General features: G+C 40.9%; 1 protein-coding gene across 1 annotated transcript; it reads right to left on the bottom strand.

The window, feature by feature from the left end:
* Nucleotides 1–14,444: 14,444 nt before the first annotated feature.
* LOC137296196 (2-succinylbenzoate--CoA ligase-like) lies at nucleotides 14,445–18,334 on the bottom strand. The gene is made up of 2 exons (XM_067827926.1): nucleotides 18,203–18,334; nucleotides 14,445–16,811 (listed from the first exon to the last, which is right to left on the bottom strand). The coding sequence occupies exon 2, from the start codon at nucleotides 16,795–16,797 to the stop codon at nucleotides 15,160–15,162; it is 1,638 nt and encodes a 545-aa protein (XP_067684027.1). The 5' UTR covers nucleotides 16,798–16,811; nucleotides 18,203–18,334; the 3' UTR covers nucleotides 14,445–15,159.
* Between the last annotated feature and the right edge of the window lie 4,686 nt (nucleotides 18,335–23,020).

Here is a 23,020-nt window from a genome sequence, read left to right as displayed (position 1 = left end):
TTTCTAAAGCTCCTAACACTTTCTACATGCATACATTTCGTGTTTAACAGTGTTTCAGTTATTCCTGCCTCCTGGATGAAAAGAGGTTATATATAAGATATAATTATATATTCTCTGACGTTTACCACTTCAGCGAATGCCAAAACAACCTATAAACAACTGGAGCTAGCCGGGATTTGAACCCAAGAGTATAGGTTTACGAAAGGGACGCAACTCCTGTGAGAAGATGTTTTCAAATTCTCTGTCGTTTATCACTTCAGAAAAAGCCCAAAGAGCGGGCATGATATCGATACTAATGGACGAACAACTAGGGCGAACCTGGACTTGAACCTAGCATTACAGGTTTACTAAAGGGATGTAACTCCGCACAGCTAATTGCGGTGCATATATGACAACTGGATCATACTAGGGAACAAACTAGCAATGTTTCATGGAATGAAGCTGTCGGGATTCCGGGACCTCCCGATCCCCCGACATTCCGAGCTGATAAACGAAGCGGGGCCACGGATCCCGCTGTGGCTGAGGGACGTAATTATGCACTGCAAGTTGTATTGCAAGTTGTATCTTTGTCCAAATTTAAGAGCACGTCTTTGATCTTTCAGCTTGTCACTTTCAGTTCTCCATTTCAAGGTTTCATAATTAACTTTCAGAAAGTATCAACAACCACTCACTTAAGAGACATATCTGATATCCTTTGATCACATCTAAAACACTTGTAACAGAATTATATTAGCTACATCAGAGTGCATATTGCATGATCGTGTCAAAATACATTTCATTCTTGAGAACACCTTCTGTCATCACGCATTGTAATGGATCCAGTCATGAACGTTTCACACTGTCAGCTACTTTTCGATTTATGCCAGGAGGAATTTCATTCGGCGGAGCGTCTGTATTTGTTTTATCTGGCATTGCCAATTTATTTTCATGAAGAGGTTTGTAAATGGCATTGAAGAGATTATGAACAAAAATGGTGTCTTCTCTCCAAACCATGATGCCTGCGGAACTACATGTGTGTAAATGCCTGTGCATGCGTAAGGTCTAAAAGGCAAAAATACCAGACATGACGTCACGAACATTTGCCGACATGATGACACTAAGGCTGCTCGAGATAAGAAAGGAAGAAAGCGGCATGTAGGTTACTGGTTTTATAATGTAATACACAAGTTATGCTAGTGACAGTGACTAAGGCTACAATAGCCAAGAAGAAAGCAAGTGGTGCAGTGTTATCGTTTCATGAATATGTGCTATGGGGGTCTGTTTGAGAGACTGCAGTTGTAGTTGTGACGGATTGTTGCAGGGGTAGTTGTTTTGATTCACTTCGATTCAAGTAACGTTTTATTGTATTATATATCTTGGTTGTTGATGACATTGTATTGACTGACGCGGCTGCTGTTGTTCACTGGTCACGAGGGGGCATAGGCTGATGTACCCCCGATGCTCGGGAACGTAAACAAGCATCGAGGGTACATCAACCAATGGGACCCGCGGGACCAGTGAACAACGTATTTACCTTGCCGACAACCTCTTTGTTACTTCAGGCAGAGTGTTATTTGAGATAAATAGAACTACTAAGAAGTACCGAATGAGTTGCCATGGGGTGCATTGCAATGTACCTCGCTTGTAATGAGGTACAGTGAAAATATTAGAACAGCGCTTAGCCAATGAGAACACGACATTAATGTGCGACGTAAGATAAAAATAGTTCTTCGCAGAATGACACAGAATACACGCAACTTGTAATGGTCACTGATTCCAGAGTGAGTACCTGATTCACAAAATACAGTTTGTCTGTATCTAGGGCGAGGCTGAAGACATTTATGGATAGACAACTTCAGTGCAGTGCAGTGCAAGAAGGAATATATACATGGCATCGGTGTGAGTTTATACAACAGAATGGGTTGATATATAGTCTGTTGACATGAGGCTTGTTGTGATGAGAGGTGACGAAGCCAGTGGGCAAGGGTGGGTTATTCTTGATTAGGTTTGATTAGTTGATCGTAAGCCGCAGGGATGTAATAACCTTGATCTCAGTTGATTGTCGAGCGGTCGGTTGATGAAGATTGCCTCTAAGAGTTTCCTTGATTTTTAATCTGACCGGTTGGTGTTTAGGATGCTGACTTTATTTTTAAAAATGAAAGCCTTATGTTTGCACAATCTACTTAATCTACCAATCTATTTAATTTTGTCACCTGGTTTGCATATATTCCGAGATGCAACTTGTTTTCGAAGACGATTCTATCAAACTCGCTTGTTGTTATAATGGTTATAAATCGTTCTGTTAAAAGCGGTGTCCTGCAAAATCTTTTTGGTCATGATTCAAAAACACATTTAGCTCAGAGAACAAATTCTTTTCAGGATTGTTTACACCGAGTTACAAAATCTAAATAGTATTGATAGGGCTGATTGTTGACGTGGTAGTTTTTAGCTTTGTGTTCAGGGTTATGAAGACATGACGAAGGTGTTCTAACCCGACTTCAAGGGCTTGGGTTATGGAGCTGATGTTCTTTGCTCTTCTGGCTAGGGTGGCGATAATACCGAAGAAGAAGAAGAAGAAATATTTTATTTAAGTGTCACTGGCTCATAAAATACAGGTATAACATATAACATAAGACATTAAAATAGAGCATCCGGCCTTGTAGGCCTATGAGACACTAACAGGACATTAAAATACGTAAAGTTAAAATGATCATTTTTAAAGGGCGATTATCACAAAGGGGAGTGCTGGTGTCTACGTCTGAACATTTTTGTAATTAGGCAACGTAGCGGATTATAAATATCCTTATCGGTAAATAAGGATAATACCTCTCTTCACTTGTAGTGGGTGGTTGATAAGATAAGTGCAGATATTGATCCGTTTGGATTGATTTTCTATAGACACTTGTGTGGAGTTTGTTGTCGTCTTTTCTACCTGGATGTCGGTAATGGTAGCATGTTGTCAGTTTCTTGTTCCACAGTGAATTTCATGCGTTGATGTTGTAAGCCGAGGTGATTGAGAAGGTGGCTACGATCATCAGTGGGGTTAAGACAAAGGTGTCGTCAGCTTTCCGGAACCAGCAAATTGGTGTGATGGGTGATGTGAGGAGGGCCTTTTCTTCGAGTTCTGTCATGTAGATCTCGGTGATGATGGAGAGAGAGGTGAGCCCATGGGTAGACCATTGGTTTGTTGGTAGATTTTATCAGACCAGGCGAGGTATATCGGGGTTCACGCTTTTCATACGATGCCCTAGTACAAAATGTGACTTTGCCATGGTGACGTCATAACAATGCTATGACATCACGCTTCATCTGTGACGTTGCGTTCTACATGCGGCGACGGCGGGTAGCCAACTTGTGTAGAGATTTGGGTTCATTTTCCACATTCTAATGTCTTCGGTAACACAATATTATATTCGTGCCCATAGCTTACTATGATTATCACGATCGTGCCTGAACATTGGTATATCCCCCGCTCTCGCTCGGGAAATAACAACATTTAGGCACTCGTGTGGTAAACATAGTATGACATGGGCACTCATATAATATCCTCTATTTATTAATTACCTTCGGGTTTGAACATATCGGGGTTCATATGCCTTAGGGTAAAATATCATTTCGTCATGATAACGTGACGTCATGAACAATAACCGGGTAACCAGCCTGTGTTTGAAAGTAGATTTGGGTTAACTTTCCTTAATTTGACGACTTCGGTAATAAACAGACCAATATTTGAGTGTCCATGTCATACTATGTTTACAACACTTGTGCCTATATATCGGTATACCCACACTACTTAAGAAGGAAGCCAACACAGATGTTGTGTTCCAGAGAATCACATCAATACAGCATATCCTACAAGCCAACGATAAACCAGCTACAAGTATCAAAGAAGAACCTTCGGGCGTGGTCTACCACATTCAATTCGAATATGGTGACTCGTACACAGAAGAAACGCCACGGCCCTTCAACCTGCGAATCAAGGAACATCAGGCTTCTATCAAGAAAAAGACTTCAAATTAGCTATTTCCGACCACACCCAAGCCTACCCAAACCACAGCATAATTTGGAACAACATCAGCATCCTAGATATCAGCCGGTCAGATTACAAGACAAGGAAACTTTTAGAGGCGATTGACATCAAAGGACTCAGCCCGACAATCAACAGAGATCAAGGTTATTACATCCCTACGGCTTACGATCAACTAATCAAACCTAATCAAGAATAACCCACCCTTGCCCACTGGCTTCCTCATCTCTCATCACAACAAGCCTCATGTCAACATACTACACATCAACCTCCTCTATTGTATAATCTCACATCCCCGCCGTGTATATAATTCTCCTTGTGCATATGTTTTGCATCTTTTGTTTCATAACGGTGTTAGGATCTACAACTAAACGTCGCATCCACTGCAAGAAAGAAGTCGTCTATCCATAAAAGTTTTCATCCTTATCATACAGCTTCTTAAATGCCACATAAAGAAAAGTATCTAGGACGTCGAATCTAGCACTGGCTTAGGGGTCGGTTTACCTTGTAGCTAAAGCCTTCGCGTAAGGGATAGGATAAGAGCAGCTCTACAGATTATGTTCTGATGTCGTTACATACCTCGAGGTTTCAGGTATGTGGCTGAACATATTAAATCTGTAATGAATTAGATCGTTTGTATGTGAAGTTAGATAGACAGGTTAGCATGTCTGATTACGTTTCACGGCCAATCACGGTCTGACTTCTCCAGAAAGGCTGTTAAGACTGAGAATTGTCTCAACGGGGAGAATGTTTTATTCATAATATATTATTAGATTTATTTATGAAGTATGTACTCTGAGACTAAAGCTAAGCGATATACCACAGCTCTGTACGTTCAGCTGAACTGAAGCTGAACCGAGTATTGATTATAGACTGTTTAGACTGAGACTGGGCTGTCTTCGCCTACAAACAAACGACATATTTGTCAGGCGCAATCAAGCACATACTGCACGAGAACGAGTTTCTGGCATTATTTCACAACACAGTGCTGTAATAGAAAAAATCGTTCCTTATTTCAGATCTTAAATTTTATATTTCGTGACTGTGTAGTACCATTAGACCGCTGAGTTAATCTTCTTAGAAATAGGACTGCACTACAATCGTGGAACACTATCACACGTGCTCAGTTTCTTAAACAACAGGAAAAAACGCCTGGCCGAAGTTGAACTTAAATTTAGTGGAAACATCATCGCTTTACGCCCAATCTCGTGGAAGAAATAATTTGATAATCTTCGGAAAACTTGTTACAAAAGCCCTCGCTGCTGTCTTGGGACCAACCGGCTGTAGCCTTAGGCTGTCTATTTCCGGTCAATGCCTAGCAAATGACATAGAGAAAGCAATGGGAGATGTTGAGAGTTCTTATCTCACAATGGAAGGAAACAAGGAAAAACACGGAACTGTGTTTAAAAAATACGCTCACCATTTAGTGTTGTTAATGCCATTTCGTGACTTGACCGACAGATCTAGTCCTCAGTGCACATGGGGACCGGTCTTTAGAATTGTGTCCATTTGTACTCTTAGCTCTAGGAAGGATCTGTAGAGCAGAAGCGACGTGATTAGCCTGGTATTACATGTAATGTGATAATAGGAAGAATTATGTCCTATCTTGTTCTGCCCTTCAGAGGTTTTGAAACGGTTTACAAGTAGAAGATTATCCTTCCTGCCCAGCTGAGGAATAATTAATTTCAGAGAGACCTGGACACTTCTTTCGTAATTCGTACTCGAATTACAGTGTACATTACTTTGTATTATAGAGTGATTGACTCTACTTTTACGCCGCAGTCAGCAATATTCCAACTATATGGGGCAGTTTGTAAATAATCGAGTCTGGACCAGACAATCCAGTCATCAACAACATACCGATCATTGCAACTGGGAACCGATGACATGTGTCATCCAAGCCAGCGAGCCTAACAACCCGATCCCTTTAGTCGCCTCTTATGCGTGGGCCGCTGAAGGCCAATTCTGTCCTTCACGGGGTTCAGACGTAAAGATGAAAACATGAATATACATGTATGGTATTAAGACCACGACATAATTTACTACGACATTATATAAATGTCTATTTAACTCACTAATGAAATTATAATATATGTTTTACATGACGTGTACATATGTATGATACTACCGTATATGTTTGATACAATGTACGGGGCAAAGTAGCCAAGGTGCTGTGTAGTGGTAGAATACTAACTGCTTCCTGTCGCACATTCAACAGGATCACAATTCAACTTGCCATGAGCACTGAACCCGTACTTGATCTCAGCAGCCGTGTTTGTCGTCGGTAGGTCAGGCTGTGCTTACTTGTATAATGTGGGTTATCAAAATACATTATTTCTCGTGATGTCAGTCACTGAATTGTCTGGTCCAGACCCAGACGTCATAAAGTGTGGATATTCGGTTATTCAACCAACCACGCTACCAAACAATTGTGAAATGCAGGTAAGAGCACATTCAATTACCGAAGACCTGAGGACGCATGTTGTGTTACGTGTATGGTTTGGTGTAATTGTCTCAGCTAATTAACATGGTCATGATATATTCGCTCAGATTTCAATGTTGTTTATTGCCATACATTTATGCGACTCGTGAAGATCAGAATTGATCTTCAGTGACCCATGTCTGTTGTGAAAAGCGACCAAAAGGGAGACCGGGTGGTCAGACTCGCTGACTTGGTTGGCACAATAAATCGGTTTCCAACTGCTGACCACATGATTGTCTGGTCCAGACCCGACTACTAACAGACAGATCTCATTTAGCCTGATTATAAATTGAGTGCGGCATAAAACTAAACTCACTCACTCCCATTCATGCTCCTGCGTCCTATCCATTCCGGATCATGGAAGACTCTTCTTGAGATTATTAGGTTGTTGCTTCAATTGTATATTTCAGATGGATAAATAAAGAAACACATTGGGTCTTTATGGGTCACCATCGGCCATATAATGTTCATCCTTACTGATTCAATTTCTTGGTCAACTTATAGCCTGGAGGCAAAGAATTAATCTTTGAGACAACAACAGTCGAACTAGTAAACAAACTTCTGGTCCTTTCATACATAACATGTCATGCAAATATACACGCGACGTGGAGAAAAGGGTTAACTTTCTTCAATTGTGGAAACGTATGATCATATCTGTAAAAATGTAAGCTTTGTGAAATATTTGGGTTTAGACTTATTTTCTATGAAAGCGAACGAGGGAATTTCTAAAATCATAGGAAAGGTCTGTTAAAAGTAGAGGGTATGGTGTAATTCCGACTGTCAGACGCTTGTCTTTGAGCATCATTGTCCTCAAGGCTAATCACAACGTGTCGTGCCTGTCTGTATAGTCTTTTATTGATGTATCATTTAACAATAACGCTCATGACTTATTTTTTCTGTGTTTTTGTTTTTTGTCCTGGTGTGCGGTCCAGTAGAGATTAAAAGGGACTGTTGTTCACGTCAGTGAAACACTCACTTTTGTTTTGCTCTTCATCACATTCGTTGAATGGAAAACAAAAAATTCAAAGGTTTGATTCCTATTGCTGTCGTCTGAAGGATAACCCGAGCATGGTCGATATAAGAGAAGGGCTTATTTTGTGGACATATTATATAATATTTGTACGTTGCAATGATTTACAGATGTCGTCCTGTATGTTTATCGCTCCCATTTCCTTTGAACTTTGTTTCGTTTCATGTGACAGAAACATGCGCTGAAATATTCCACAGGGAGAGACGATATGAGGTAAAGCCCCAGCTCCGCCAGAATTTCCCGTTAACTATACAATTACCAACATGTCAAAAGTTGAATAAAATATAAGGTTGTCACACAAGCTGCCGGTATTAGATTGTAGATCATATACACCACATACGACGTTCTGCTTAGGGATGATCAAACATATTATCTGCTGCAGCATAGTCCAAAGGCGAAAACGACATCTCGAAAATACCTCGACCCCAATGTAAATGTCGTAGGGAAGGCAGATTATGTCGTGCTGTTATTCTTAGCCTCAACTATTACCAGTTATTTAGAATTCCACAAAAATGGCCAAGCTCTTAGGAACTGACTTAATCAGTAAATATATTTCTTTTGCATAATGCAAAAGGTTACTTACAATGTTACAATTTCGCATTTTGAACCAATTATTTTGCATAGAATGAATAACGGATGGAATAAGAAAAATAGGCAGAAATTGTTTGATTTGCACGTGATCATGAAAGAATGGATATTGAAACGGTATTTGAGTCTTTTCAAGTGATGGTTAAGCACCAGTATCCGAAGAATGTGAAAACAGTATTGCACCAGATGCTATTCAGTCTTTAGCGAACGTGCGATATTCCATTGAGCTGCTGAGATTAAGGTAAGGCGGAAGATTAGATCCGTGCATAGACTTGACGTTCGGCGTCTCAGCGTACAACGTCTCAACGAGGGGGCAGGCAGATACCTAGCTAACACTGTTCCGTTTCTAGTAGGAACCCCATAGGACAATATACATTGTCCTCATACACAAATCACACAACATGTGCTTTCCGGTCGCCATCGTTTTTTTCATAACGTCAAGGGTAATAACCCAACACAAATTACAGCGCTAATGTAACCCCACAAACACCAACCCTGACACCAAAGTGTAGCATCTGGCGGAAAGGAGCTTATCATCGCGTTTAGGATTATTGCACTTATACACTCGTGCAAGCTTGCTTGTAAAAGACTGATAAGGGTTCCATAGTCCATTGCGATTCTGATCACCGTCATATGGCTGAAATATTTGTAAAAGCGGCGTAAATCCATACTCACTCACTTACTCACTCACCCTTTTCCCACTTAACGTCAACGTCAGCCAGGTATACAACACGAACCTTAATTTAATTTCTAGTAGAACGTGACACGAAACGAAACCACCAATTTACCGCTCCCTGGACATACTCCCGTCACTAGCCCATGGAGGTTCCGTCGTGGTTGCTGAGGGCACCCGGTGTTCTGACACATCAAGTTTCAATTTCGTCATCAGTGCCGAGTGATAGGAGTGACGATCATAACTGATCAATGCTACAATGAGCTTATGACTAGATCCGGTGAGTTCGGTCTACCCATAATATCGTCAACCCAGTTGAAGTACATACGGGCGTTGGGGTAGCCTGATGGTTAGAGCGCTGACGCTTCACGGTGAAGACCCGGGTTCCATTCCCGACATGGATATATCCACCGGTGTGGTCGCTTTAAGGTTAAAACTCTCGAAAAAGACTTTCCCATCATGAATGTAGTATGTGAAACACGCATGATTTTGCTGGAATATTGCTGAAATGTTTTCTGAAAGTGGTAGAATGGTCATAAACAACCACCAATTGCAAAGTCATTTCACCTCAGTTCCATCTATCATACAAAAACAGGACAGTTCTTTAGGAATTGTTCGAAGAGTTTGAGCAATCACGAGTTACAGGTCATTTGGAGTGAAACCGATTACAGAACATTCCTCTCATGTAGAGGAGTGAGTGAGTTTAGTTTTACGCCGCGTTTAGCAATATTCCAGCAATATCACGGCGGGGGACACCAGAAAATGGGCTTCACACATTGTACCCATGTGGGGAATCGAACCCGGGTCTTCGGCGTGACGAGCGAACGCGTTAACCACTAGGCTACCCCACCGCCCTCATGCCCACCGTCTTCGTCATCATCATCATCTCGCTATCGTGACCGTCATCATCGTCATCATAATCGTCGTCGTCACCACCACCACCACCACCACCATCACCGTGAATGACTGAACAATGTAAATAACACATTGGGACATTTGGTACAGCAGTTCAAATCGACGGCCACATGACCACTGCAATGTTAAAATGCAGGGAATGGATGCCACATTGGGTATTTCTATGTTCAGTGTTATGTGGTTCTTTTAAATTTTAAAAGTTTTAAAGATGCAGCATGAGGTGCACTTGCAAATGTCTGAACAAAAAACGTCTTAACTCTACACTAGCATCTTTAGTGAATTGCTAAAACGTACCGTACATGAAATGCACGTCCATCGTGAAATTGTGCATCACCCTGAGAGCTAAGTCTATGAATGTACTCTTTAAAAAGTCACATCAATGTTACTCCACATGTATTCCTTTAAGCCACTATAGATGACAGAGAATGAAAAGACAGAAGCTCATCGACACAATGACAAAGGCCGTTTACAGGGACGGCATCGCAGCATGAAGTGCACTTCAGCGTGTCCACACAGACCATCTCAAACCTACGGGCCAGATACAGCAGTACTGGGAGTGTTAATGACAGAGCCACGTCGGGTCAACCTATAGTTGCCAGCGTCGCACAGGATCGCTGCATCCGTCTGAGACATCATTGTATAAACACCACGGCCGCATCATCCACATCAATCCAAATTCCTAGCCTGCGCCGAATTTCCGACCAGACAGTTGGCAATTGCTTATGGGCAGTCCGACTTTTTGCCAGAAGGCCACTTCAACGTCAGTCGTTCCCGTTATCAACGTCAATTAATTGTTCATCTTTGGAGCATGACAATGCTCGACCTCACTTGTATTGAAAGGATTTCCTCCTGTTGTTACGGTTAATAATAATTTGCCGTGACAAAAGGTATAAGAAATCCCCTCAGAACCTCAAAATATACTGTAGTGACAAGTCTAAAATATCCAATATTATTATGTTATGTATTGACCAAAGAGCAAGATACAAGGATTCTCAATAGAGGTTTCTAGCAGAACGCAGCAGAATCAAATCTGAAGTAATGGGCCTCAAATATAATATCAACTCACCAAAGTCTTGGTTTTCAGTGAAACGGTTATGCTAAATGTTACATCGAGCTTTCTTGAATGTAGAACGTTGACAAAGAGGCTGACAAATGAATGTAGGCCGAATAATGACACAACGGCAGAAAACAAACTCTGTGTGTAAGTCCGTCAACACAACAGCCAGTCTTATATGGCCTGTGTTTAACTGGCCTTAGCTGTGACGAGCGCACGCTGAAGTCGCCTCAATACAAAAATACAAACACAATACATCTGCTCACGAACATTTGTTGTAAAACTAGTAAAAACTAGTGGATTACGGGAGACAGATTCGGTTATTTCAAATACCCCGAAATATATTACCGATCTCTCACTGGGTGTGTCTTCTGGATCTAACGGGTGCCAAAGGAAATAAAACTCAAGTTAAATGTAACAGTTTACCTTTACGCTGCCTCATTCTGTTGGTTCCTGAAAAATACGTCTCTTCCAGTGTCTGCCGTTTGATGTAATAGACACGAGCCTCGTGAAGGTTTCGTGTCAAGAACAAATGTGATCACACTTTAACTACACGTTGTCTCTTAGCATCAGAATTTACAGTACAGTCAGGCAGACAATACTAGATTAAGTATACACCTCGGACAGAGTTTAGTGTTCACTACAACAGCACACAACCTTGCTTTAGTCTTAATGGTCCATGAAAATCAATTTGAGTCAAAATCATTTGGAAAAACCAAAGGACCAAAACAAATTATGCTGGAGTCGTTTGACTTAATCACCATTATTACAGATGTTAATGCTCCACAAAGTATCTCTGATTATGGTTCTGAAGACTCACAGCTTGGGATGCTGCTAAATGGAACACATTTTACACCCACATAAAGAGCAGAGGAGTATAACTGGGACTTATTGCCAACCTTGTAACCTTCCTGGATATTGCCTTAACAGTAATGAAAATGATCTGAAAGATGCTTGTCGACACCGACTCGTCAGCAAGCAATTACACGAACCTTCGGTAGTTTAGAAGACTAATATATTACCTACATGACGACAGACAATGTGTCCAGGTAGGTGATACTATTTCACGAACAAACTGAGTATCAAAGAGAAAAGAAAGTGATTATGTATATTTACTGATTCCGTTAGGGATTATGCATATTTACTAACACTTTCAGGAAATATACATATTTACTTAAACCTACACTGATTCATTGTACATATTTACTGAAATCAAGATCTGATCAATAATGCAATATTAAGAAACATTTGTATGCTAGTTCACTTTATACAAGGCTTGTTAATAACCAAATGGCAGGTCAGTTGCGTTCGACATATCAAGTTTTATTTTTGCAGTTAAAGCTGGAATGGTATCTGGAGTTACAGAGAACTTGAGAGATTTGAAACATTTGCACCTGCTTGTTGGACACCTTGTACTACCAGTTCAGCTACATCTCACGTAACCTTGACTACCACAATTTGATTTACTTTGAACTACAGCTCTGTGGGAAAAGAGGCACATTGCAAATGCCACTGATTAAAGCAGTTTATATCACCGCACTGTTGTTTTTTAGAAGATGAAGAACAGCAATGCGATGATCTAAACAGCTTGACGTGTTTGTGATAAAGACATATTGCTACGAACACAACTGTAGTATGTGACTGGCGTTTTGAGTCACAGAGTCTTAGCTCCATAGGGAGGAAAGCGTAATCATTGTGTGCGCTCTCCGACACATAAGGCACCTTGGACCATTTTAAAACACCTACCCATCAAATTGAAAATACCTTTTCCATAAAATACCCCTTGAGAATGTACGCTCAATGTTTACTACTTAATACACCCGTTAAACATGCATATAACTGCTCTATATACTACCCCTTGATTCCACAGGTTTCCGTATTGAAAGGGAAGAAATGTAGTTAAGGATCCTGAATATTTTGGTGATTACTTCTGTAGAAAGTGCACACCTTCTTCGAGTGAGTGAGTTAAAGTTTATAGTCACAGCGACAGTATATGTGCCACATCGTCACCTAAAGTAGTTATGAATTCTTGACGATCTTATTTTGTCAAGCATCCAGTCTGTCAACATGTATACCTGTATATCACCGTCCACTGATAAACGTTCTACATAGGCTGTAGCGCTTGATGAACTTATAGCCACAAGCTGAATATCATGTGACTACCGCTCAGAACGTGATTTAGCAACGGCCTGTTTTTCTTAACTAATCATTGACATGAGTAAGTATACAACGATCAACGATTGTTGTTCATTGTCATATCAGTTGGTGGGGGTAGCCCAGTGATAAAAACGTCCACTTCTCGCAAAGAGGTCCCTCATGTACAAATTGTGAAGACTATTAGGCGGTACACACTGTGGCATTGCTGTAACGCCGCTACAACCCTAACCTATCGCCGTTCTATCAATCCGGGGATAGATACACAAGGATAAGGCATTTGTGATATTTACTCTGTGTATCCTTGTTATATAACAGGGACGCTACAGCGCAGAGTGAATCTGTTGTTGACATAAGGATTTTTATGTACGCATGTACCATTTGGCGGAAGACTTTGCCATGAAGATCGAGGTGATCATGTTTCAGTTATATCACGACTTGTTAGCGTGATGTGTTGGAATAGCTCGAGGTGAGGCGAAATGGGGTTTAACGTAGTATTTGAGGATACTTCGCTCATATAACGGCGTGCATGGTTACTTGTACTAGTTCAGACATAAGCTGTTCCTACTGTTAGCTAACTAGGATACCATACAACAGTTAAGCATGAATACCCCACATGGCTCCGATCCGACTATAGTCCTTGTACCAAGTCATACCGAGTGCCAGGCAGGGACAAACTAATAGGACATTTTTACGTCATTTGGTATGACGCGGGAGGGGATCGAACCGCAACTCGATCGACTCTTTAACCGCCACACCATGCCACGCAGGCGGTTGGGAAAGCTCAAAGTACAGTTGGTGTAAGACTATAACCTTTTGACTGGGGTTCCAGCACATTTTTGGATTGTACTTTTCAAGTTGATGTCCCGAGACACCCGAACCAGGTCTCGATTATAACTTTATAATGTGATTGGGCTGGTTTGTGATTTGCAAAGTAACGTCATATCGGAAATAGTACAGTCACATGTTGACAAGAAAAGCTCTGATAACATTAAAATGAACATTGACATGATATATCTAACTGAGTCTGAAAACTATAAAAAAAATGGTACATTCGATACAAAGACAAACATTGAATTAAAAATATGAGTTACTTAATACAGGGATCTCTTGATCAGTGCCTCTGCTTACTGCAGAAATCCCAAGCATTATAAAACCCATCTCCTTGATCACTAGTTGTTGTGCACAAACAAAGCCATATTTAAACGTATACAATTACGGTTGTCTGTGAGTAGCAGTCACATGCTATCGTCAGAGGACACTTTACTTACAATACGCCAACCCTATGACGTAGTCCTGTAACCGTTATCTATCATACCAACCTTAATCAAAACACGTCCATATAAGAGTTTCTGAATAATCTTATGCTGGTAAAAAATGCGGTTTAAAGAAACCTTTTGAAATCTGAAACTTGGTGATTAGTATCCCATTTGAGACGCCATACAGTTTAGTAAAAAACTGTCACAAAAGTCATACAACACACCACAGTCAACTATGCATTCATTTCTCCATTGAAGCAATGGAGGACTAAACACAGCCACATTTACCATTTATTTATTTATTTATCTGATCAACCTCTAAGTACATTGAATAGTATGAATCTGTAAAACGATATTTACTCATGAACATTTGTATATGTGCTAGTTGTATGGCCGAAGGCGATCTGTATATGAAGAATACATGGAAATCCGAGTATTCTCAATATACATATAAATAGAGCATAGTGAACGATGTTCCCTGTAATAACATGTTAATGAAAGTCTTGAATGATATTGGTATCTAACTCGCTTTTCACAATGACTTCTTAGGGTGAGTAGAAACAGAATACATAAACGAATCCTGAATGAGCAAGATAGCATTGAATGAATTAGACCTGTCCGACAGACCGTATCCTGGTAACGTTTGATCTGAGCTGGTAAATTTTGAGAGTGTTTGTTGTATTTTGCCATTTAAATAGACATATAATCACATTCATAGTGGAACAAGCGCGCTAATGGGATAAAATTCAAAACCGTTGACATGTCAGTCAAACAAGACGTAATAATCTGTAGTCGTGCGACAACGTGTCATGGCTTCAATTAAAGTTTTTGCATATCACTGTCATGTAAAGCTTCTGTTGCAAATAGTCGTATTTCGTGAAACTAATTAAAATATCTCTAAATACTCGGGTACTGCGTACTGTTAGGTAGTTGTGCCATCCTGATTATCCCATTCAACATCATATGTTGAGCTGTACATTTGAAATATATGACGATACCTATAATTGAAGCTTCTCTCGGGCGAGTTTAGCCAGCTCCTTTCGGTTCAGTTTCAGGCTTTTTGTGAGAGGGAACTCTTCAAAGAATACCACGTATTTGGGAACCACGTTCAAGGCGGAAGGTATGCTCCTCGTGACAGCAGCTTCAGCAAAATGGAGGATGTCTTCTTCTTCTGACAGAGACCCTTCACATCTCTTGACGCAGGCACATATTTCTTGGTGAACAAGCTTGTCAGGAACAGGAACAATGACAAGCTGTTCAACCCCAGGACATGCTACAAGTTTCTCCTCCAGCCATGTCGGGTAGAGGATGTAGGCTCCGTGTATGATGGCGTCTGAGCTTCTCCCTTCTACACAAACGCCACCTCTAGCGTCTACGTAAGCCACATCATCGGTACGAAACCAACCGTCTGGCAGAAAGGAAGCCTTTGATCCAGTGTCGCCAATGTACCCTACTGTTAGAGTCTCTGAGCGTACAACGATCTCCCCACGTGTTTCACCAGACACGTCTTTCAGTTCTGAATCAACTAGGCGCATCTCCACTCCCGACACCGGGTTCAGAGTCACATTGTCCTTGAATTCATGTTTGTTACTTTCATTGAGCTCAACAACACAGATTACGCCAACTTCTGTTGAGGCATAGAAATTCAATATAGAGTCTGACAGATGTCCTACTGCATCAAGGCATTCTCTCTTCAGAGGCTGTCCACCAGTCAAAATCTTCTTTAGTTTCTTCCCTGAAGATTCCCAAAGCTCTCTTCGTTCGAAAATCCCTAATAGCTGGAATGATGCAAAACCCCCAACTGACACATTTTCTTCACAGATTATGTTCCAGATGAACTTCAACATGTCAGCTTCCCCTCCAATTGTGTCATCAATGATGACAGTCTGAGCACCAGAGTACAGGAAATATACCGGGAAGCCGCCAATCCACCCAAGAGGAGCTGTAGTGAAAGAAATATCTTCTTTGCCTTGTATTCCGGTGATTTCTCGTAACCTGTGACAAATGACAAGAAGAGCCTTGTGTGTGTGTGGAACCAGTTTGCTGTACCCAGAGCTCCCTGAAGTGGCAAAGATAGAGGCGATATCTGTGGGCTTTCTACTCTTACTGACATATGTATCGCTTGGAAGCGATGTCAGGAATTCAGACTCTGGTTTTCTGGCTCTGCAATATACCATATGAGTCAAACTTGGTACATCTCGGCTCCTGATAACAGAACTGTGTTTGTTAGCAGATACCACATCAAAACGCTTCTTGCATATACTCCATGCACCGTTTTCTTGATCTGGATCAGCCACAAGAACTCTGCATTTCGCTTTGCACATTGATTCAATAATATCTTGACCTTCAGAACGCAGAACTTGGCCGTTCATTGTAACAGCTCCGGCTAAATGTACACCGAAATCCACAACGATTCTTTCTGGAGAGTTGGGAAGAGAGATGCACACCACATCTCCAGGTTGAACACCAACTTCAGTCAGTCTGAAGGCAAACCTACTAGACAGATCCAGGACTTCTCCCCGTGACAAGACATGTCTGCCATTCTTACTCCAGAAAATGAAGGCAGGCGTATCAGGCTCAGTCTCTCCCCAGAAGCATATTCTATCGGTGAATGTTTGACCATGACTCTCATCCATCTTGTTGTCTTTATCTGAATAAAGTAAAGGAGTTTCCCCTGATTAGTTACATAGATAACACTGTGATTAAAGCAGAGTAAAATCTGTCGCATGCTCAATATACAATTTGAAGTTTGCTCTAGGATACAAAATCACGAAACTAAAAAGACTGGAATACCCCTTACCAAGTGACTTGGTAGCCATTAGTTGGTCATTAACTATATGTTTGGGTGTATCGTGACAGAATCGTTGACATTCTGAGAGCCCGATATTTGACAATGAGAATTTCTACGACTGAAGGCACTGCAGCTCCCTCAAATTTCATCTGGCAACTGAACATTTGGAAAAAATGTATTTGACATTGTCATTGTTTTAAATGTGTCAACACACAATGACACGATTGAAAACACGTTTAGTGTCACTCAAAGTGTCATGGAACTGACACAAAACGTTTGAATTAGCTATCCACCGACATAAGCGGCTCACGAGCATTCAACCACACAGCGTCAAGACAGGTATCTCCTGCAGAAATACTACGTTATCACACAGTGACTCCAATCACTCTCAGATATGACTTTTGGGATGCCACTGACATTTGGTGACTCTGGTAACACACATTGTGTTGTTGTATCTGATATCACGTGCACTAAGGATACCGTCTTGATTTAGGATCATCTTAGGGTTTTGAGGAATTAGGCCCAGGTGTGTGTTTCAGTTGGTGTATGCACCGTGTCATCGAATCGGGTTACATCGTCATAACGACTACTGGTCTTTAATGCCTTCTATAGATGGAATAATTAAAAATTGACGCTTTAACAACTTTCCGTGTCACACCTATCAGGAGGGTGACAACTGGAAAAAAATTACCCGTTGCCATAGTAACGCCAAACGCTGTATCGCTAACAATGGTTTGACGTCATAATATGACGCATGGCGTGCCCTAAGTCTGAAAACGTTTCGATTACCTGTTTTCTTTTGGACAGATTTAGTTCACCGACTTTCACTACTTTATTTAAATTAGTTTATACATTGACTCGTTTGCACATCCAATTAACAAAATTAACCACTTTTATAGCAGTTTAAAGCTTGACAGGATATGTTTCACTGATTTTAAAAATCCAACCGAGAGGCAGACGTCAATTTGTTTAGATGTTCTTGTTGGCAGCGATCTTCACAATAAATATAACCATTGATATTTTGTACATTTTACAGGGCGGTAAGATGAACACGTTGTGTGCTTCTCTCTCGGGTAATACGGTATGATGTACACCTCTTAGTAGCAGTGTTATCGATGTCGGTGGGCGTAGGATAATTCTGCTACTAAGAGGCGTTCATCAGACCGTTATACCCTCAAAAGAACCGTACAACTAAACTAAGTACCACATTTGATTTCATGTCTAGTGCATGTGCAAAACTTTATACTTACCCTCAGTTTGCTTTCTGCAAGCAGTAACGACTGCACCCGAATAACTGATTCACATGCTTAGTAAGTGATATGTCGTTGTGGCCTGCACAATAATGTGAGACGTATGTCCTAGTGTAAATATTGGCTATATCTGCACAGTCAGTCTCAAGATAAGATACGACACGAATCTAGATTGTGCACTATCTGGGTCTGTTCAAGGGCATTGTGATAAGCCATTTTATCCACGACCTTGTGTAGGTATAACTTTTCAATAGCGGGTAACTAGGGCAAGAGGAGGCAACTTACTGTCAGCTTGACATTAGTTATATTTCAAACAGTTCGAATATTTTAACAGTGGTAATATTAAAGTTTAACTGTTAAATATATCACGTATGTCTGTAAATAATCGAATCTCATATGGCATAGTTGCTGTTAAATGTACTGAGAAAGTAAAGATGTATAGTTTCGCCTGTTTAGAGACTTTCCCTATTGAAAGAGACATGGATTAGTTCCTCAGTTTTCTGTGGTTTAACATCACTTTGCCCGCCCCCTGAATGTTGTCTTAAGGAGTTATTAAGGCATCGCCCATGAGTAGTTGTCAGTTGTAGTCTGTTCACAGAAGAGTTGGGCTGTGGACCAAGTTCTGCTGTGAATCATAAATGAAAAGTGAACACTTTTATGACTGAATGTTTATAACTGAATAAAACCTGTAAATAAGTTCTGTAATAGGTTTCACGTATACGTGCACTTTCAAACGTGCAGTCCACTCATTCGATTTCCATTGAAATGGCCAGCGTTCAAGTTCATTTCAGATCTGATGCCATCTCTCAACACAGACGTCGTAGTAAGACCAGGGAGAATACAAGAACCCACTGGTGCTGCTGCAAGAAGGTTTTCCGGAGGCAACCATCAACACCCACAACAACCTTATTACCACTTACAGAGATATCCACAACCACCCAGGTGATGAACAGGACACCAAGATTCAGGAAATACTTGTTTCTCTGAAATCCAAGGCCTTGACAGTTATATTATGTATAAATTATAATAATGTGTAAATCGTTATTAAGTCTTATGTGTGCAATATATACATTTTGATATTTGGTTGGAAAGCTGACACTCCAAACTCAACAAATTAGGTAACCGTCCCAACCATCCCAATATTGGCAAGTTTATGGAAATGTTAAGAAACACTACAGATCAGTTCAAGAAGAAGATTGCCACCCAAGAGTGGGATCAACACTTTGGGGACAAATTGCAGCAAGAGAAGGAGTGAGTGAGTGAGTTATCATTTAACGTCACGTCGGCAATATTGCAGCCATATTGTGACGAGAACATATGTGACATAAAAAGGAATATATAAGCATATTATGAAGAACCTGTCGACGAAGGACAGTAAAACCACTAGACTATCACAGTTAGTATTTAAAACTAGCGTAGAAACTTAAAAGCTAATATTATCACTATTTGGACAGTACAATATAAAAACAGGCCATAGATCACTAACAACCGAAGGTAGATCACCATACTAGGGACCATGGGGACTTACAGTACCTCAGCTACCTGCATGGTTCCTAGTTGGATTTACACCATCCCCTCAGCTGCTGGCGACTGTATGCAAGATTAGCCACATTTAAAATTACACAAAAGTGAAAGATTAAATCTGACTTCAACTGTTTGGGACTTACGTACCCTCTCAGGAGGACAATAATTTTACGGTACTTCAACCCCCTTCGAGGATACAGCCACTAACAATCTTAGTTGCTAATTCAACTTCCAATCATAAAATATCTATCTATATACATATGGAAATTAATTAAGCAACACCAAATTCAAAGACACATAAAAACTTAACAAAGTTTAACGAAGTAATTTTGATGATTGATTATTCAATTTTGATGTATTGACATACAGCATGAGCTTTTCATGGGTTGATATGACGCGCGTGAAGCTTGCACAGCGCACGTGCATTGCTTTAACCTCAACTTTCGAAAAATGCACTTTTTCCCTGGGGTGTTTACAAGCGCAGGTTGTCGATTGCATTCGGTTTTTCATTCATTTCAATGTCATGGCACGTAGGAAATTATCAGAGGCCACTCGTTGGCAAATAATCGGCATGAGGAATGCTGGTATGTCTCTAAGACAAATCGGGACTCAAATCGGACGACATCATTCCATAATTTCAAAACTTTTGAAAAAATACCGGGCCACTAATGAAGTTAAAGACCTGCCTAGACCAGGAAGACCCAGGAAGACCACAGTCCGGGAGGACAGAGCTTTACTGAGACTTGTACGGCGCAGGTCCTTCGACTCGAGCTCTCGGTTGAGACAGGAGTGGCTTCCAGGGAGACCCATCTCGAACAGGACTGTTCGGAATCGTCTGAAAGCTGCAGGATACCGGGCAAGGAGGCCAATCAAGCGACCCAGACTGTCTCCAGCCCATAAGGCAGCCCGACTGGCCTGGTGTAATGACCGTTTGCACTGGAACATTGCCTCTTGGAGGAAGGTCCATTTCTCAGATGAGAGCCGGTTCTTGCTGCACATGGTGGACGGTCGTACTCGGGTCTGGAGGCAGAGGAACACAGCAATGGCTCCACGGAACATCCAGGAGACTGTGGCCTTTGGGGGAGGTTCCGTTATGGTATGGGGGTGCATTTCCATGAACTGCAAGTTGGATATCATTACCATCCGTGGCAACCTTAACGGTGTTCGTTACCAACAGGAGGTTCTTGACAGGGCTGTGGTACCTCATTTTGAGAACCATCCTCTGGCAACGAGACCCATATTTATGGACGACAATGCTAGACCTCACAGGGCGCATGCTGTAAATGATTTTTTGCGGCAAAATGCAATTGACAGAATTCCATGGCCTGCCATGAGCCCTGACCTCAACCCCATTGAACATTTGTGGGACTTTATTGGCCGTCGTGTGAGGCAGAGAGACCCACCAGTCCATAATCTCAACGAATTGACGGCTGCCCTGCATGAGGAGTGGAACAGGATCCCCCAGAATCAGATCCGGAGACTCATCCAAGGAATGAGGAGGCGTCTGGAATCGGTGGTGCGTGCGCAGGGAGGACACACTAGATATTGATGAAAGTCGGTGTGCAGACTCTCAGATGACTGTTCTTTCTTTCCATGTGACATTTGTGTTAATACACCTGACAACAACGTCTGTGGATGAATAGTAAATTGTGTCCATTTTTTCATGAATTTAAGACAGTTTTAAGAATTTGGATTTCGTTGCAATAAAGCAAAGTCTTGATACTTTTTCCCTTTAAGTTGTTTGTCAGAGATCGTCTGTTGAATAAAAAAGTGTCAAACTATATCAACCCGGCATATTTTGATTGTCAGAACACTTCAAAGTTGCTCCAATAGAAAAAATTGGGGTGTTGCTTGATTAATTTCCAGGTGTATATTTACAAGTCATGTAACAGGTCTAATTCCTTTAAAAACGCAATGAGTAAATGATAACTAACATTACTAAAAAGATCCTTCATATTTCTTGATTTGAAATACTTATCCCTTGTGATGGAATAGTCCACACAGTGAAGCAAGACATGCTTGACTGTGATTCTTTCATCACAAGGGATCCTCACCTTTAAGCACATATTCATGTGTATATCTAGTGTGGCCAATACGACATCGTCGCATAATGACCTCTACAAATCTTGACTGACAACCCAAGTAGGTGTATCCAATATACGGCTTTATTTCATGTAATTTGTTGATACCTACTTGGGTGTCCCACCTCTTCTGCATCAGATCATGGATGTAAGACCTAATGATTGCTTTATAATCAGTGTATGGAATAAGAAGTGGTGTCACAGATTTGTTGAGTGCTGCTTTTGCAGCAAGGTCAGCCAGTGTGTTCCCAGAAATGCCAGCGTGGCTGGGTAACCAACAGAAGACGATGTCGCATTGGCCAGTAGCAAGATCATTATACAATTCAATGATTTCAATTAAAAGTGAATGTTTGCAAGAAATATTTTTAATCGCCTGAAGGCAAGAAAGAGAGTCTGAATAGATAATATATTGTTTATGTTTAGGGTGTCTTTGAATATACTTGACAGCCGTTAATATGGCGTTTGCTTCTGCAGTAAAAATAGAACTGTTATCTGGAATTCTAGAAGATATTGTTCTAGATCCAATGACAGTGGCACAAGCTAGTGCACCACCGTCCTTGGAACCATCTGTAAATAAGGGTTTGTAATTGCTGTATTTACTTTTTAATTGATTATATTCTTGTTTATATTCAATTTGTAATTCATTAGTTTCGGATTTTTTAAAAGAAGTTAATGTTAGGTCGACTTGTGGTCTAACTAACTGCCAAGGAGGAGAAGAAAGAAGACGTGAGGGAGCTATGTTTTCCAGCTTAATGCCGGCCGAAGAAATAAATGGTTTAATTCTGTGTCCGAGAGGTGGAACAAGAGAAGACTTCTTGTCGTACAAATCCTGATGAAGTGGATTGAACACACAGTTATATGCAGGGTTAGATTCATTAGAGGATAATTTAGTAATGTACTGTAAGGATAATTTTATACGACGTTGTGTAAGAGATGGTTCATTGGCCTCAACGTAAAGACTGTCAACGGGCGAAGTTCGGAAAGATCCAAGACAAAGTCTTAAACCTTGGTGATGGACAGAATCAAGAAGTTTAAGGTTGCCTTTACAGGCTCCACCGTATACGATGGAGCCGTAATCAAGTTTCGAACGGATCAGTGATCGATAAAGTTGTAGGAGTGTAGCTTGGTCTCCTCCCCACTTACAATTAGAAATGACTTTCAACAAGTCAAGTGCCTTCAGGCATTTAGTCTTAAGGGATTTGATATGGGGAAG

Source organism: Haliotis asinina, chromosome 9 (assembly GCF_037392515.1).
Source record: "Haliotis asinina isolate JCU_RB_2024 chromosome 9, JCU_Hal_asi_v2, whole genome shotgun sequence".
NCBI classification, from domain to species: Eukaryota; Metazoa; Mollusca; class Gastropoda; order Lepetellida; family Haliotidae; genus Haliotis; species Haliotis asinina.
This window is presented reverse-complemented; position numbering and strand designations above follow the sequence as displayed.